General features: G+C 43.1%; 1 protein-coding gene across 45 annotated transcripts in view; it reads left to right on the plus strand.

Moving 5' to 3' along the window:
- The window catches only part of PTPRD (protein tyrosine phosphatase receptor type D), a 1,732,597-nt gene that overhangs the window by 1,327,942 nt on the left and 387,776 nt on the right, over nt 1-16,879 (plus strand). For all 45 annotated transcript variants that reach the window (XM_050942985.1, XM_050942995.1, XM_050942996.1 and 42 more), the window contains one exon: nt 3,435-3,602. In XM_050942985.1, coding sequence (XP_050798942.1) covers nt 3,518-3,602 — 85 coding nt within the window. In that variant the 5' untranslated portion in view covers nt 3,435-3,517. The remainder of the gene's footprint in view (nt 1-3,434; nt 3,603-16,879) is intronic.

The raw sequence follows: 16,879 nt of genomic DNA on the forward strand, positions 1-16,879 counted from the left end.
TAACCAAAATACTCTTGTAATGCTTACTGCTCCATGCTCCTGTGCCATGTGATTAGGAGTATCACCTGCTTCATGCTGACTGAGGAGAACTCTGTTGTGATAGTATCATGTAGGGATTCAGGATACCTCCTCCTTCATCACAACTCTGGCTATTGATATCGCTTGTCAAGGAACTTCCATCTTCTGTTCTCTTAGCTCACTCCACAGACATACCCACTCATTCTGTACACGCTACTTGTTTCCACCCTCTACTCTTCTTAGTTCATCTCACATACTAAGGAAAATGGACTGGAATAGTTACTGTGGAATAACTTGCCATGTGGATGCTCTGTTCTGGAATACAAGTCACTTTATTCTGGAATAATTAGTGTGCTTCCAAAGTGGAGTAATTATTCTGGCATATAATTCCTTTTTTTATTCTTTAGTAGAGTATCCACAGGGGGAGTTAGTCTGGAATAGCTATCATGGAATAGCTTATCCTGGTCAATTTTCCTGTGTAGACAAGCCCCAAGACCCAACATAGAAGTTTGAGATAGGTTGAGAGGAGATGGTCACACAGTGAATCTAATACCTTGCAGCTGGGAATTGTAATCAAATTGTTTTTCAAGGGGCCAAAGGTTGGCTAGAACAAGACATACAACTTGGTTACATATAAGCCCTACAGCAGAGGAGGGGAGCAGAACATATTACTGTAGCTGAAGAGCAGGTTTCATCACCTTTCTTCTCTCATCTCCCAGCTGTTTCTGTATTTGCTATCTATTAGATCATGTTCCAAATGTTGCTTTCTTACAAAGCAAGTTGGCTCTTACCTCAGTGTTCAGTTCCCAGGTAAACATGGTGGTGCTGGGAGAGTTATACTTTTTTTGTTGTGAGAGTAATACCACGTTGTCTTAGTCTTTTACTAATGGATGCTTGGAGGTGGCTTCATTCATAGCTGGCATGAGTTTTGTAATATCAGTTTAGTCCTTATAAAGCTTTTCCATGTTAGTTTTCACAAACAAGCAAACAGAAACTATCATCCAAAAAAGTCCTTGTCTCTTTATTCAGTACAGTTTGGCACAGTTGTTGATGAGGATATCCAGGGCTGAGGCTAAGGGTTGTTGTAGGTCAGAGCTGAGGCAGAGCTCTGTGGAGAAGCTTGACAGCACTTGCCTATCTCATAGCTTGTCTCTCTCCAGAATTATCCACCCGTCATCCACATGACTTCACTAACAATATTTTTTAAAGAAACCACCTACAAAAACAAAAACAACAACAAAAAGTCCACTCTGCCTGCCTTCTCCAAACACTTGTATTTTCACAGCCTGAAATGCTAAAACCCTGTTGTAGAAGCATAAGCAATTTAAGAGAAGAAATAGAAGTTCAAGGTTCACCTGCAGAACATATTAGTATGTTTATTGGGTTAGTTAAGGCCATGACACACTGAAGGTGCAGAGAGAAGGAACAGCAAGGGCTTCAGATTGTGTGGTGGGAGCGATAATGAATGTCACCGGGAGCAGAGACAGAACGTTTGGCACTACTGGTATATGTGTTTAGAATGAATGGGATGGTGTGTCTTTAATAACTGCAAAACACCTTCTCTTCTCTTCTAAGCCAGCTTGCATGCCATATTTTGTGTGTTTCCCTTTCTTACAGACTTTGTGTAGATTCTGAAAAAAATGTATTTAAAAGCCTTATTTCACTTTTCAACTGGGAAGTGGGGGAAAAAATACCTTTCAGTGTCACACTGGAAAACAGCTTAGCCAAATAGTTTTGTGCAGGTCGTTGTCTTTCTTTTTCCCTGAGCCCTCACCTTTTTTTTTTTTTTTAAATTACCAACAGACCCCCACTCCCTACCCCCAAGGCATATTTTATGGCTCAGACGTGAACCTTAGTGGCCATTATATTTCCACTGTGCTTGTTTGAAGATATCAACTTGAAGATTTGCATGGTACAAAGATTGCATCACCCCCTCAGTCTAGTAAAAGCACAAAAAAAATCACCTCTTCTCTGAAAGTGCAGTTCATACATCTCCATCTTTGTGATAGCACTGAAGCCATTATGTAGCAGTTGGCCCTGATACGCTTGCACAGACACAAATTGAGTCCGACAGGACTGATGTCTCATGGACTTTGCTGTCATTTGAAATGCTGGCACGAAGATGGTAGCGATGAAAGGGGGGAGCTGGTGCCTTCAGCACTTTGCCTATGAAGATTTCTTAGATTCATATCTCTTGATAGCGGTAGCTGATTCGAGAGGTAGTTTTACAAAAGAGATTGATAGCAGCAGTAGATTTCTAACATCTGGTCATCTTTTATGTCTTCCTTGAGTAGATTCTTTCAGCATTGCACTGTAGTATAAAATAGGCTCTTCATACCACCCACAAGTCTGTAAGATCCATCAAGTGGAATAATTAGTATAATTCCTTCCCTCCCTTTTGGTTTTTATCTTCACTGCATGGAAGCTACTCAGGCAGGGTAATGAAAAAGAGAGTATCTGTTTTTCTTATTGTGCTTGAGCTAAGTTTCAGACCTACCAACGTATATAACTTACAACTCTTTTGAAAAGTGCAATTAAATTGCAGTGTTATTTTAGTGACACAGTCGGGCTATTTTGGGATATGTCTAATATTTCCTCTCAGAGGGAAGCATTTCTACGTTCTGCAATTTCTAATATTGCTTGAGTGGAGTGGATTTAACAAAGAATAAAATGGATTTCTTCTTAAAGGCAAATGCTTAAACTGTATTTTTGATTAGTTCTTATATAACATGTTAAATTAAACTGACTGAACTGAATCTGGGCTCTTTATTCATGATTTCTGTATTGCATAATTTAAATATACAGGAAAATCAGAGAGGAAATGTAACCTTTTAGACATGTGAGACCAACACTGAATATGAGTTTCGATGTGTTAATATGGGGGATCCAATATGCTAGCATTGCAAAGCTGGTATTAGGAGTAGTCTGAGAAGCAGATTTAGCCCGGTCATTCCTACCTGATGCCAGGAAAGCAGCTTCCAATATGTCATTTGTTAGTGGACTTTTATCCTGGACATTGAATCCTTTCCTAAACCCTTCCTTACAGCATCAGTATGCCTCATTCTGGTGATGTATTAAACTAATAGTTCATGAGAAACGACAGTTCATTCTCATGATATAGTACTCAAAAAGCAGTGCTGAGCCATCAAGACAAGACCCAACACATGGGATTGGTTGATCTGAAGATGGGAGAAGAAAAGGTGTGCTGGAGACAGGATGCTCTGTGGCTTCAGCATTCTGGCTTCAGTGCTAGTAACATCCGCAGCACCTCGCTACCGTCTGTGTACTACAGTCTCCTGAAGATTCTTTGTATTTTTAAACTGTTTTGCCTCCAACTGTAAATATTGGGGAAAAACAAAACCAACCTCCCCTAACCGTATTTCTCTCTCTCTCCTTTTCTCTCCACTGCTCCACAGGCTCTGAAAATACTTCATCAGAAGTTTCAGACTGCACAGACTCATAGTGGCTTCTGAGCCAGTGAGACCGAGGCTTCCAAAGCATGCTGGTGCCAAGCTGTCGGATGATGCACGTAGCCAGGCCAGTGGTGGTGCTCCTGTGCTTTCTGCTTTCTGCTGATGCTGAAAGTAAGCTTTACTATTCAATGGTGTTAAGATTTTAGCCATAATGAACAGTTTTGTTTTCAGCTAACAGTTGCTGAGGGCCTCTGAATGAGTCTTCTTTTCAGTAAATCTTAAAACTCAATGAGATCCTCTGTGGCTCGCAGCCATTATTTGAACAGGTTTTTTTATGTGACTTCCTTACCATTTTTCCTTCTAATGCTCCTTTTTTTAGTCATCTAACAGTTTCCACTGTTCTCTTTTTCTGTTCTTTTCTTTTTGCCAGTTAGTTGGTAGAGATATTAGTGAAATTATATAGGTAAAATGAATCCTAGCCTTGCTTACCACATGGCAAACATCAGTTAGTTCCATTAGGAACTTGTTTACTTCCTTGGATATTTCTTTTTAAGTTTAGTAAAATAAACAATAAACTGTTGAGTCCAATTAAAATTCCAGGCACTTTGTAGCTGTCACAGCAGCTGTTCTAATGTATTATTTCCGACAGCTGTCTTGGAGTACAGTATTCAAACAAATCAAGCAGAACTGACAACTTTGGTCTGAGTAGGTAGTATAGGTACCTAGGTTCTGTGTATTGGGCAGAATTTGGACATTTTATGATACTGCAAGGTTTTGGTCAATTAGCTTACCAATTAATGAGAAGATAATATCTTTTTTTAATTGGGAAATAATTAGGCCTACCTTGTTTACATGTGTTGTTTTTCCCAGCTGTCCTGTGGCTTTTTGTAGAAATGTTATACCAACAAGAAAAGCCACTTGCCAAGGCTTGTTGACAGGCTGGTTTGCTACATGCTGTTCAGTTCACTTGATACAGCAGCATTTTTCTCTTGGCTCTTCTTAGGATTGTTAAAACATCAGCATTCATGAACTCTGCCCCCCTTCTGACTTTAAAGTGGATTGTGCTCTCCTTACAACTATGAAAACACAAAAAGGCAACTCTGTTGAGATAAATAGAGTTACAACAGAGTAAAAGTGGTGTGAGATCAGAATCGGACACTATTTTAGTGAGAATTCATTCAGTTCTCATTAATCCTGTTACTAAGTCATTGTGAACTCTGAGTGCATTGAATTACATTGAGATAGCAGCTCTTAAAACATGGAATTGGAAAAAAAAATTATTAAGGCTCTGTTTTCTAAATATAGGACCACGAAATTGAAATACACGAAAAAACAAGCATGCACAAAACATACATGTTCGTAGAATACAGACAGTTGAGATTATTTGGGTTGTTTCCAAACAGTTAATGACCAGCTGGGATAGTTGTGTCTAAGGAGAAGCCAAGGACATTTTAAGACTTTAGCCAGCAAATAATTAACTGGAAAATAGCTCAAGCACTAGACATTTCTGCTGTTTTAAAGCACTATCTACTTTAAAGACAAAATCTATGTTTAGTGAACAATAGATTTTAGAATCTGGTATTGCTTTTCTGTATAAGATGCCAGAGTACTGTACTTCTGGTCGAGCTGAAGTGAATTTTTGTGTGTGTGTTTATATTGCTTGTTCTTTGCCAATCAGATAACAATTGGCAAAAGGACTGTTGCACTGCTCTTCTCTTTTATAAAGCTTATGAGAGAAGGGAATATACTCCACTGAGGACTAATGTAGGATTTACTTTCAAACAGGCTGTACTATAAAAGCACTTTAATAAAGATCTTAATAGTGCTTTGCCTTTTCAAAAGTATTGTGTTTCCTGTCACGTCTTTAATACTTAAAACAAAATGTGGCAGTAGGCTCTTGGACATTGTTGTGGCAGGAGGTTGCTTTGTTCATAAGTATCTGTTATTAGCATGCAGCATCAACATGCAGATTAAGGGTTGTAAAGTTGTGCTTTGGATTAGGATTAATTTTTGTAGCAGTTATTCTTGATTGATCTTGGCTAGACATTAAAGAATGGTCGTGATGGGTAGAAAAGTGATGCAAAAATAAAGATTATTCACCTATAACTAGAATTATTACAGATGGTTTCTGCAGACGTCAGACACATCCCAAGAGTGGGACTCTGCAGAGGCCCTTTAAAGAAGATGCTTATCACATGTTTAGTTTCTTTGCCTTTTGCACACTGGTTTATATCATATTGTTGCGTCATTGCTCATTAATATTTTCCCGTGATGGTATTGGATATCAAATGTGTCCTGATTGCTCTGAGCATAAGAAAAAAATCCATCATGTTTCCATAATTGCTGAAAAAATAATCCACAAATCAGCCATCGACCAGCTGAGTTCTGTGACAGAGGAACTGACAGCTGATCCACTACCCTTTCTGGAAGGTGTCCCTATAGTTAACGGGCATTACCAGACAGAATTTCAGGGAACCAGGGCAGCCAGCCAAAGAGGGATAAATTAAGTTAACCACATCTTGGAGGGGTTGATAGCATTACCGTATCATCTACTGTTATTATGCAGTAAAGTATTTATTGCTCATTATTGTTGTTTACCACTAGAAGAAAGAAAAATTAGTATGTTTAGATCTGAATTTAAAAGATTTAAGAACAGGAAAAATATATTTTGAATATCAGAAGGCTGTCGGACATCTAGCTAAAATGTCAGTATCAAACTAGAAATGGAATCATTATGTTCTTTAATTGAGAATTTGCTTCTCTAAGGGAAACTGAAATTCCTGAAACTAAATCCAACCATATGTATACTAGCCATGATCGTATCCTGGAGGGACTGAGATGACAATCAAGAGTAATGAGTGGTTGGATAATTGTATTAAACAAAATAATATTTTTGGTACATGTGTTTTAAACATTTCCCTTTATCATCAATAGGAGTAAAACTGAATTGGGCAGTATAGCTTATGGTTTTTTTAATTGGGAAAATGCAGTTTCTAACCTGAACAATTTAAAATATTTAGTTTATTTAACTAAGAACATTCTAAAACGTTGCATGTTTCTTTAGCTTAATTTTCCTTTACTACTTTTTGTTTTAAATAAAATATTTACTTTTACTCCAAAGTGGAGTTGTGATACAATGAAAGAGAAATGTGCTATGACTAAGGAATGTAGAAAGTGGATAGATTTTTAGCACTAGATAGAACTGATCTTGAAAATGATCAGTTCATATATTCAAGTTCTTATGAGAAGAGACTTTCATCTGAGGTAACCTCTACTTCCCGATTCCAGTCTGGCTATAGATATAAGGTCTGATCCTGCCAAGTGGTGAGTGCCCACATTTCCCAGTGACTTCAGTGAATACTGAGCATGCTTGGTACTTCATGGGATTGTCCTCACAATGAGACCAACTCTTTGCTACTTATTTGCTTCCTCTTCTCAGGCCTGGCTGGATCAAGGCCCTGCGACACATGGGGGACAGGGGAATTCAAAAAGTTAACGAAACGTTTTGGTCATCTGAATAAGAGGGTTTAGTTTTGGCTGAAGGTTTAAATCTGTTTTAATCTGATCTGAACGGCCCCTTAGTAAACGTTAATGAATGAATGTTAGCTAGATACTCTTAGAGGTGTATGTCTTGTTTTAGTGAGCTTTGACTATTTAATCGGAAGAAAAAATCCCTGTATGTGTGAATCTATAAATGTTGTTCTCTTTCCACTTAGTCTCTCTCCCTATACAGTTAAGACTGAGATTTTTGAGTTTCAAGTAGTTAATGTGCACAGACTTTAAAAGTGTGTGTCATTATATACATACAAACCAATGCAAGTACTGTTCACACACATTTTATTTAAAGTCTTTCTAAATCATGAACAATAAAATATACGTTCTTATTCTGAATGAAGTAATTTGGCTCCACCTAGTCCTGTAGTTAACGTTACTAAATACACAATCAGTTTAGTGGGTGAGATAATATCTTTCATTGGACCAACTTCTGTTGGTGAGAGAGACAAGGTTTTGAGCTCTACAGAGCTCTTCTTCAGGTCTGGGAAAGGTACTCTGAGCATCACATCTAAATTCAAGATGAAACAGATTGTTTAGCATAAGTAGTTAGCATATATTCTAAGGAACCATTCAAGGTAGAAACGGGCGGCTCTAGCTTTTTTACCGCCCCAAGCACAGCAGGCAGGCTGCCTTCAGCGGCTTGCCTGCGGGAGGTCTCCACTCCTGCGGCTTCGGCGCACCCGCTGCCGAATTGCCACCAAATCTGCGGGACTGGCAGACATCCTGCAGGCAAGCCACCGAAGGCTGCCTGACTGCCGCCCTCGTGGGGACAAGCAGGACGCCCCCCACAGTTTGTCGCCCCAGGCACGTGCTTGCTGCGCTGGTGCCTGGAACCGCCACTGGGTAGAAACAACAAGGAGTCCTTGTGGCACCTTAGAGACTAAAAATTTATTTGGGCATAAGCTTCCGTGGGATGTAACCCACTTCATCAGATGCATGGAGTGGAAAATACAGTAAGTAGGTATAAATATACGGCGCATGAAAAGATGGGAGTTACCTTAAAAAGTAGGGGGTCAGTGCTAACGAGGCCAATTCAGTTAGGGAGGATGCGACCCATTCCCAACAGTTAACAAGAAGGGGTGAATATCAACAGAGGGAAAATTATTTTTTGCAGTGATCCAGCCACTCCCAGTCTTTATTCAGACTTAATTTGATTGTGTCAAGTTTGCAAATTAATTCCAGTTCTGCAGTTTCTCATGGAAGTCTGTTTTTGAAATTTTTTTGTTGAAGAATGGTGACTTTTAAGTCTGTTGCTGAGTGTCCAGGGAGACTGAAGTGCTCTCCTACTGGTTTTTAAATGTTACAGTTCTTGATGTGTCCATTTATTCTTTTGCATAGAGACTGTCCGGTTTGACCAATGTACATGGCAGAGGGGGCATTGCTGGCCCATGGTAGCATATGTCACATTGATAGATGTTCCAGGTGGAATGAGCCCTTGATGGTGTGGCCGATGTGATTGGGTCCTATGATGGTGTCCCTTGAATAGATATGCGGACAGAGCTGGCAATGTGGTTTGTTGCATGGGTTAGTTCCTGGCTTAGTGTTTCTGCTGTGTGGTGTGTAGTTGCTGGTGAGTATTTGCTTCAGGTTGTGGAGCTGTCTGTAAGTGAGGACTGGCCTGTCTCCCAAGTCTGTGAGAGTGAGGGATCATCCTTCAGGATAGGTTTTAGACCATTGATGATGTGCTGGAGAGGTTTTAGTTGTGGGCTGGGTGACAGCTAGTGGTGTTCTGTTTGTTAGACCTGTCCTGTAGTAGGTGACTTCTGGGTACCCTTCTGGCTCTATCTGTTTCCTCACTTCCCCAGGTGGGTATTGTAGTTTTAAGAATGCCTGATAGAGATCTTGTAGTTAGTTGTCTCTATCTGAGGGATTGGAGCAAATGCAGTTGTAATTGAGGGCTTTGCTATACACAATGTATTGTGTGATGTGGTCTGGATGAAAGCTGGAGGCATGTAGGTAAGTATAGTGGTCAGTAGATTTCTGGTATAGGGTGGTGTTTATGTGACCATCGTACTGTAGTGTCCAGGAAGTGGATCTCTTGTGTGGACTGGTCCAAGCTGAGGTTGATGGTGGGGTGGAAATTGTTGAAATCCAGATGAATTCCTCAAGGGCCTCCTTCCCCTGGGTCCTGATGAGGAAGATGTCATCAATGTAATGCAAGTAGAGGAGGGACGCTAGGGGACAAGAGCCGAGGAAGCATTGTTCTAAGTCAGCCATAAAATTATTGGCATACTGTGGGGCCATTTGGGTACCCATAGCAGTTCCGCTGACCTAACTGTATAAATCATCCCCAAATCTGAAATAGTTGTGAGTGAGGACAAAGTCACAAAGCTCAGCCACCAGGTTTGCCATGACATTATTGGAGATACTGTTCCTGACAGCTTCTAGTCCATCTTTATGTGGAATGTTGGTGTAGAGAGCTTCTACATCCATAGTGGCTAGGGTACTGTTTTCTGGAAGATCACAAATGGATAGTAGTTTCCTCAGGAAGTCAGTGGTGTCTCGAAGATAGCTGGGAGTGCTGGGAGCATAGGGCCTGAAGAGAGAGTCCACACAGCCAGATAATCCTACTGTCAGGGTGCCAATGCCTGAGATGATGGGGCGTCCAGGATTCCCAGGTTTATGGAACTTGGGTTGCAGATAGAATACCCATGGTCAGGGATCTAGGGGTGTGTCTGTGTATATTTGTTCCTGTGCTTCTTCAGGGAGTTTCTTGAGCAGATGGTGCAGTTTCTTTTGGTACCCCTCAGTGGGATCAGAGGTTAATGGCCTGTAGAATGTGGTGTCAGAGAGTTTCCTAGCAGCCTCTCGTTCATACTCCGACCTATTCATGATAACTACAGCACCTTCTTTGTCAGCCTTTTTGAAAATAAAGTCAGAGTTGTTTCTGAAGCTGTGAATAGTATTGAGTTCTGCACGGCTGAGGTTATGGGACAAGTGACACTGCTTTTCCACAATTTCAGCTTGTGCACGTTGGCGGGAGCACTCTATGCAGAAGACCGGTCTGTTGTTTTGACCATCCGGAGGAGTCCATGCAGAATTCTTCATCTTGTAGCATTGGTAGGAAGGCTTCTTTGGGTTAGTGTGCTGTTCAGTGGTGTGGTGGAAATATTCCTTGAGTCAGAGATGGCAAAAGTAGTATTCCAAGTCACCGCAGAACTGTATCATGTTTGTGAGAGTCATGGAGCAGAAGGAGAGGCCTGAGGTAGGACAAACTCTTCTGCTGTGCTAAGAATAGAGTGATAGAGTTACCTGTTAACACCTCTGCAGTCATAGGACAAAAAGAGGTTTGTTTCAGAGGGGTAGCCATGATAATCTGTATCCACAAAAACAATGAGGAGCCCGGTGGCACCTTAAAGACTAACAGATTTATTTAGGCATAAGCTTTCATGGGTAAGTCTTTAAGGTGCCACTGGACTCCTCCTTGTTTTTGAGGTTGGTTTGTTTGTTTGTTTGTTACAGATTTTTGTAATATGCCATAAATCTAATGTGTCTGTTCAGGCCATGATTTTTAGCATCTATCAGAATTATGAATTTAAGCTCCCCGGCTCATCTTTTGAAAGTGTTGAGCAGGTTTCCTTCAAGGATGAGGACTGGTAGGTCAGATAGAGAGTGATCACTTTGTGAAAAGTCTTCATCCAAAGGTGTTGGAGTGTTTTTGTCTTTTATCACTTTGCTGTGTGAATTCATTCAAAAGCTTAGTGATTGTCATTTCACCCCCATAGTTGTTGTTAGGGCATTTAGTGCACTGGATGAGGTACACCACATGTTGTGATAGGTATGTGTAGGACCCCTCGGTCTTGAAAGGTGTGTTGTGGGGGGTGTTGATCATTGTAGCAGTGGGATACCTCTGCAGGTTTTGCACCTGTTGGTCTGGCAGGGCCTGGTGCGGCTTTGAGTTGGTGTGTCCTGGTCTGTGGGGAGTTTGTTTCTGATGATGAGTTTGAAGTGTTGTTTGAAGGCCAGAAGTGGGGATTCAAGAAAGATTTCTTTCAGGCTGGGGTCCTCATCGAGTATGTGTTGTAGTGGTTTGAGGAGATCCCTTATGGGTTCTAGCGTGGGGTGGAAGGTGACAATTAGGGGTGTCCAGCCAGAACGGGTTTTATTTCTGTGGAAGCAGGTTCTCATGGGGTATTTGGGTGCCCCATACCATGATACTATCTTCTTCTTTCGTGGAGTGTCCGTGTTTGATAAAAGTGGTTTTAAGTGTGATAAGGTTTCTATTCCGGACTTTCTCCATGGAGCATATTCTGTGGTTCCTGGCTGTAGATAACAGGTTTCTTGTAGTCTTTTAGGTGGTTACTGTATCTATCAAGGAAGGTGTGGTGATCCGTGGATTTCTTGTATATGGTTGTCTGTAGCGTTCCATTGCTGAATCTGATTGTGGTGTCTAGGAAGTTGATGCTAGTGTGAGAGTGTTCCAGAGTTTTAACAGATGGGTGGTGGTGGTTAATTTATAGCAGAAATCTCTGAGGCAGTTTAAGTCCAGAAGATGAAAACATCATGTATGTATATGAGGTTTATCAACTGTACCCACTGTCCTCACTCCAGCCGTAGGGGAATCAAGGGAAGAGGGACAGTCAAGTTGTCCAGAAGTTATTCTTCAAGGTGGCCCATGAAGAAGTTGGCATATTGGTGAGCCATTCTAGTAGTGATGGCTGTTCCCATGGTTTAGACAAAGTGTTTGTTGTTGAATGTAAAATTGTCATGGCTGAGGATGAAATGGCTGAGTGTGGTGATGTGTTTGGGGTAGATATCTGAGGGTTGTCCATTGTCTTGTAAATATTTGAGGCAGGCAGTTATGCTATCATTATGAGGGATGTTGGTGTATGGGGAAGAGACATCCATGGTGTTCTGAAGGAGATTGTTAATGCTGTGGAGTTTGTGGAGGAAGTCAGTTGTGTCCTGGAGGAATCTGGCCCTTTGGGTGGCAAGTGGTTTGTGGATGGTTTCTGAGAGTCCTGATATTACTTCAGTAAGAGTGCTGTGGCCAGATATTATGGGTTTGCCTGGGTTCCCTTTTTTGTGTCTCTTGGGAAGCATTTAGAAGATTCCTGGAGTGGGTTTGTGGAGGATGAGTTTATAGAGTTTATTTTGGAATTGTTTGGGGAAGGATTTGCTGATATTTTTAAGTTCCTACACTGCACATAGCTTACATTTGGGCAGTTCCCTCAAAATGAAATAAAAGCATTTTATGGGAACTGTACTAGCCTATCAGTCCACCTTCAGGCCTTTTTAAAATTATTATTGTTTGGCATTTTTCCTCCTGTTTAGTTGGGTTTATTTCTCTTCTGATCCTGTGTGCAACTAACAAGAAGCCAGGGGCATTTCTGGACCAGGTCAGGAGCAACAGTGAACAGACTCAGAATCACTGAGCCGCATGTCTTTAGGAAGCAGTGTCTGTCTGTTCTGCCTTCAGCCCCGTCCTGCTCTTCCAGGCTTAGCAGAGGAGTTGGAGGGATGACTGCCTGCTGTGCTGCTAGTCTTCTTCTTTGGGCTAGGGTCATGGGGGTGAGACTGCCTGCACTGCTGTCTGCAGCTGCTATGACTCTTCTTTTTCTAGTCTTTGGAAGGACCTAGCTCTGTTGCTGCCCCATGTGAAGGTTGCTCACAATCAGACAATTGGGTAAGGACCTTCACTATAGCTGGTCAACACCTGTCCTGTGAAAGAGTCCTATGGGGGGGAAAGGGTGTGTTCTTGTCTTCTCTGCTCATCTTTACCATTACCCAACACAGGGGCCTGAGGAGTGCAAAGGGAGTCCGATTATTCCTTCTCCTATTGGTTTCAGGCTTGCAAGACCTTGTGTAAAATCAAAGGAGTGGACAGGGATCCCTCTTCTTTCCCTCCTGCTGGCTCTGGTGTTCTCCCTATTCCCAATGAGGTTTCTGAGAGTGAAAGAGACTTCTGGTCTGGTTTGGCAATGGGGTGGTGGAGGGTCTCCAGCCCTGTTTCTTCCCCTTAGTCCTATGAAGGAGTTAAGGGGGAGGAACGTTCAGTTTTATTTGTCCCCTGTCCCCATGGAAGGGTCGAGTGGGCGATTCTACACCCCACATCTTTCCCATTCATCTTTCAATAGGTTCTGCTGCAAGGCCAAGGGGGTGAGAAGGGGAGAAAGCTGGTCTGATCTTGCTACTCCCTATGTCTCTCTTCCAGCTCTTGCATGATGAAATAGGGTGAGGGAAAGATACCCTTCCCACCTTTGTATGGAGGTTCAGTGTGTGGGGCCTGGTCTACGCTACACAGTTAGGTCGAAGGAAGCCACCTTAAGTCGACCAGTTAATGTATGTGTCTACATTACCGGCTCCTTTACGTCAACCTAAATTGCCTCTGATGTCGACTTCTGTAATCCACCTCTGCGAGTAGTGTAGTGCTTAGTTCGATTTTCATGGGTTGACTGCGAGATAGTGCAGATGCAGTGTTATGTAATTTGACTTAATTGGCCTCCAAGTGGCGGCCCAAAATCATCTCATCTGTGACCACTCTGGAGATCACTCTCAAGTCTGCTGCACTGCAGCCAAGTACACAGGAAACAAACCCTCCCTTGCTAAAGCCCCGGGGCCTTTTGAATTCCCATTTCCAGTTTGATCAGCATTGGGAGCATGCCAGCTTGAGCACAGCTGATCATGGAGACTACATGCCCCAAACGTGCTCCAGTTTGGTCTGCACAGGAGGTGGGGGATCTCATCGCTGTGTGGGGAGAAGAGTCTGGGCAGGTAGAGCTCCAATCCAGTAGAAGAAATGCTGACATCTGTGCAAAGATTGCTAGTGGAATGGGGGATAAGGGCTACATGAGGGACACACAGCACTACTGTGTGAAAAAAAAAGAACTTTGCCAAGCATACCTGAAGGCAAGGGAGGTGAACTGTCATTCTGATGCTGAACTCCACACATGCCAGTTCTACAACAAGCTGCATGCGATTCTCGGGGGTGAACCTACCAGCACTCCCACAAGTAACATGGACAGGTCACAGGTGTGAGAGTCTAGGGACAACAAGGAGGAATATATGTTGGATGAGGAAGAGGGGGAGGAGGAGAATGGGAGACAGGCGAGTGGTGGATCCAGTCTCCCCAGGACCCAGGAAATATTTTTAACCTTGCAGCCCTGTGGGTCGCAGGACATCATGGTGACCGACCGAGATGCTCTGGTGAGTATACAGTGAAAATGAAAGTCCAGTTAAACTTTAGTGGGCACACACATTCAGTGGTATTGGATGTTGACTGTGAAGAAAAAACAAGGTGCTGTGATGTTCTGCTTACAAGAGGCCGCTCCAGCTATGCATAGGGTGGCCCATGGAAGAGATTGTTTATGTGGACTGGGATAGCCAGGGAATCTGCCATGGATATCTGTAGGAAACTTTCATGGAGGGATTCTGCAATCCTTTGCAGACGGTTTCTGTGCAGGACAGTCTTATTTCTTCCTCCATGGTAGAACACTTTCCCATGCAACTTCTGAACTAATTCTGCTGGCATCATAGTGGTACACAGCATAGCAGCATAAGGACTGGGTCTATACCCAGACATTTGAAGCATCTCCTTCCTTTCTGCCTCTGTTACCCTCAGGAGACTGATATCACATAGGGTCGCCTAGGGGAAACAGGGAAGTTCTCATTAAAAGTGCTCTTACATGGGGAAAAAAAAAGGCATGTAGACCCACCCCAGCCACCCACATTCCGCATCGCCAAACCACGCGGCTACTAACATGCCTTTACTGTGCTCAGCATGGGCTGCCAAGTCGTTTAAAGTGGCTAATAAGGGACTGAGGCTTCACATGAGAGATTCCGCAGTTTGGGAGTGGAAATGTCCCCACCCCACCCCATTCGTAAACAGCTTTCCGTGGTGCTATGGGGAAGGGCCGTTGTTCAACTAAGTACCTGTGCTCCCGACATGAGCCTGCCATAAACTTCACTAAAAGTGCAGTCACCCATGACCTGGAGGGGGTCTACTTCACCATGGTTGGAGCAGCAAAACAGCACGGTGAACGGTTACCAATTCTGATTGTTATGGCTTGCACCTAGTGTAATAAGGCGGTTTTTTTTTTATTTTTTTAAATGAAAATGGCCTTGCTATGGAAACATTTTATGCATGTACAATGGCTCCTTTATTTTTCCCCCTGACTGACAGCTGGAAATATGTCGGTGGGTCATCAACACCTGAAAGCAGACTTGCTGATTAGAAGGAGGAGAAATAGAATGTGGGAGGACGTGTTCACCAAGATAATGAACGCCTTTGGGACAGCTGACACAGAGCTGAGAGCGTGGAGGATTTCACAGTCCGAGGATTTCACATGGACATGGCGAACAGGAAAGCTTCCAATGAGCGAGAGCATGTGGAGAAGAATGAGATGCTTCCAGTTATGAGGGACCAAGCAGACATGTTGAGGCGTCTGGTTGAACTGCAAGAACAGAAGCTGGAGGGTAGAGTCCCTCTGCAGACCCTGGTGGACAGCCAGCCAGCATCATCTGATGCAGAATCTTCCTCCTCCACACGTTCCATGAGGTGTGGGCGAAAAGTCCATTATCCCTTTCACTTAACTTGGGTGGGGGGGGAGAGTACAAGGAACAGAAGGCACCCATTCACAGACCTTTGATGGTCTGGATTGCGGTGTTATGTTACACAGCTGAAAATGTGTCTCCTCTTCCAACTTTAAAACCCCTTTTCTCCAACATTACATTTTCTTTCTGTTCTCCTTCTTTATTTATATTTGTTAAATAAAGTAAATGTATTCGATAAATAAATGTTCTTTATTGAGTAGAAGCAGTGGGCTTGGGCGAGGGATTGGCTTTACAGAGACAGTGATACAAGCTAGGTGAAGGTTTGGGAAAGCACAATGCAGACAAGCAGCTTACATTACTGTGACTCTTTATTGAAATGGCTTTTCAAAGCCTCACAGATACACAACACCCCTTGCTGTACTCTTCTTATTGCCCTGGTGTCTGACTGCTCAGAAATGGCTGCCATGCGATCTATCTCAACTGCCCAGCCCTGTGGAAAATTGTCCCCCTTTTTTTCACAGATATTTTGGAGCACACAGCAGGCAGCTGTAACCATGGGGATGTTCTCCTCACTAAGTAGACTTAGTAGACTTCTCCAGCACCCTTTTAAATGACCAAAGGCATATTCAACCACCATTCTGCACCTGCTTAGCCTATAGTTGAACCGTTCATTGCTACTGTCCTGATGGCCAGTGTATAGCTTCATGAGCCATGGGAGCAAGGGGTAGGCTGGGTCCCCCAGGATAACTGTAGGCATTGCAATATCCTCAATGTTCATTTTGTGGTCTGGAAAGAAAGTCCCAGATTGCAGCTTTTTGAACAGATCAGAGTTCCTAAAGATGTGCACGTTATGAACCTTTCCTGACTATCCTACGCTGATGTCGGTGAAACGCCCCCGTAATCCACCAGCGCTTGCAACACCATTGGAAAGTGTCCCTTTCAGTTTATATATTGTTTGGCCAAGTGGTCTGGTGCCAAGATGAAGATATGCCATCTATTGCCTCACTGCAATTAGGGAATCCCATCCTGGCAAAACCATCCACTATGTCCTGCACATTTCCCAGACTCTCAACCCTTCATAACAGAAGTTGATTAAGGGCCCTGCAGACTTGAAGCACAGCAGCTCCCATGGTTGATTTACCTACTTCAAATTGATTCCCCACTGACCAGTAACCGTCTGGTGTTGCAAGCTTCCAAATAGCGATCGCCACTTGCTTCTCCGCTGTCAGACAGGGCTGGCGCTACCATTTAGGCAGCCTAGGCAATTGCCTAGGACGCCAGAAGAATTGGTGGGCGTCGTTTTGCCAGAGGGGGCGGCAGGTGGCTCCGGTGGAGCTGCCGCAGTGGTGCCTGCGGAGGGTCCGCTGGTCCGTGGCTCCGGTGGACTGCCCGCAGGTGAG

This window comes from Gopherus flavomarginatus, chromosome 3, assembly GCF_025201925.1.
Source record: "Gopherus flavomarginatus isolate rGopFla2 chromosome 3, rGopFla2.mat.asm, whole genome shotgun sequence".
NCBI classification, from domain to species: domain Eukaryota; kingdom Metazoa; phylum Chordata; order Testudines; family Testudinidae; genus Gopherus; species Gopherus flavomarginatus.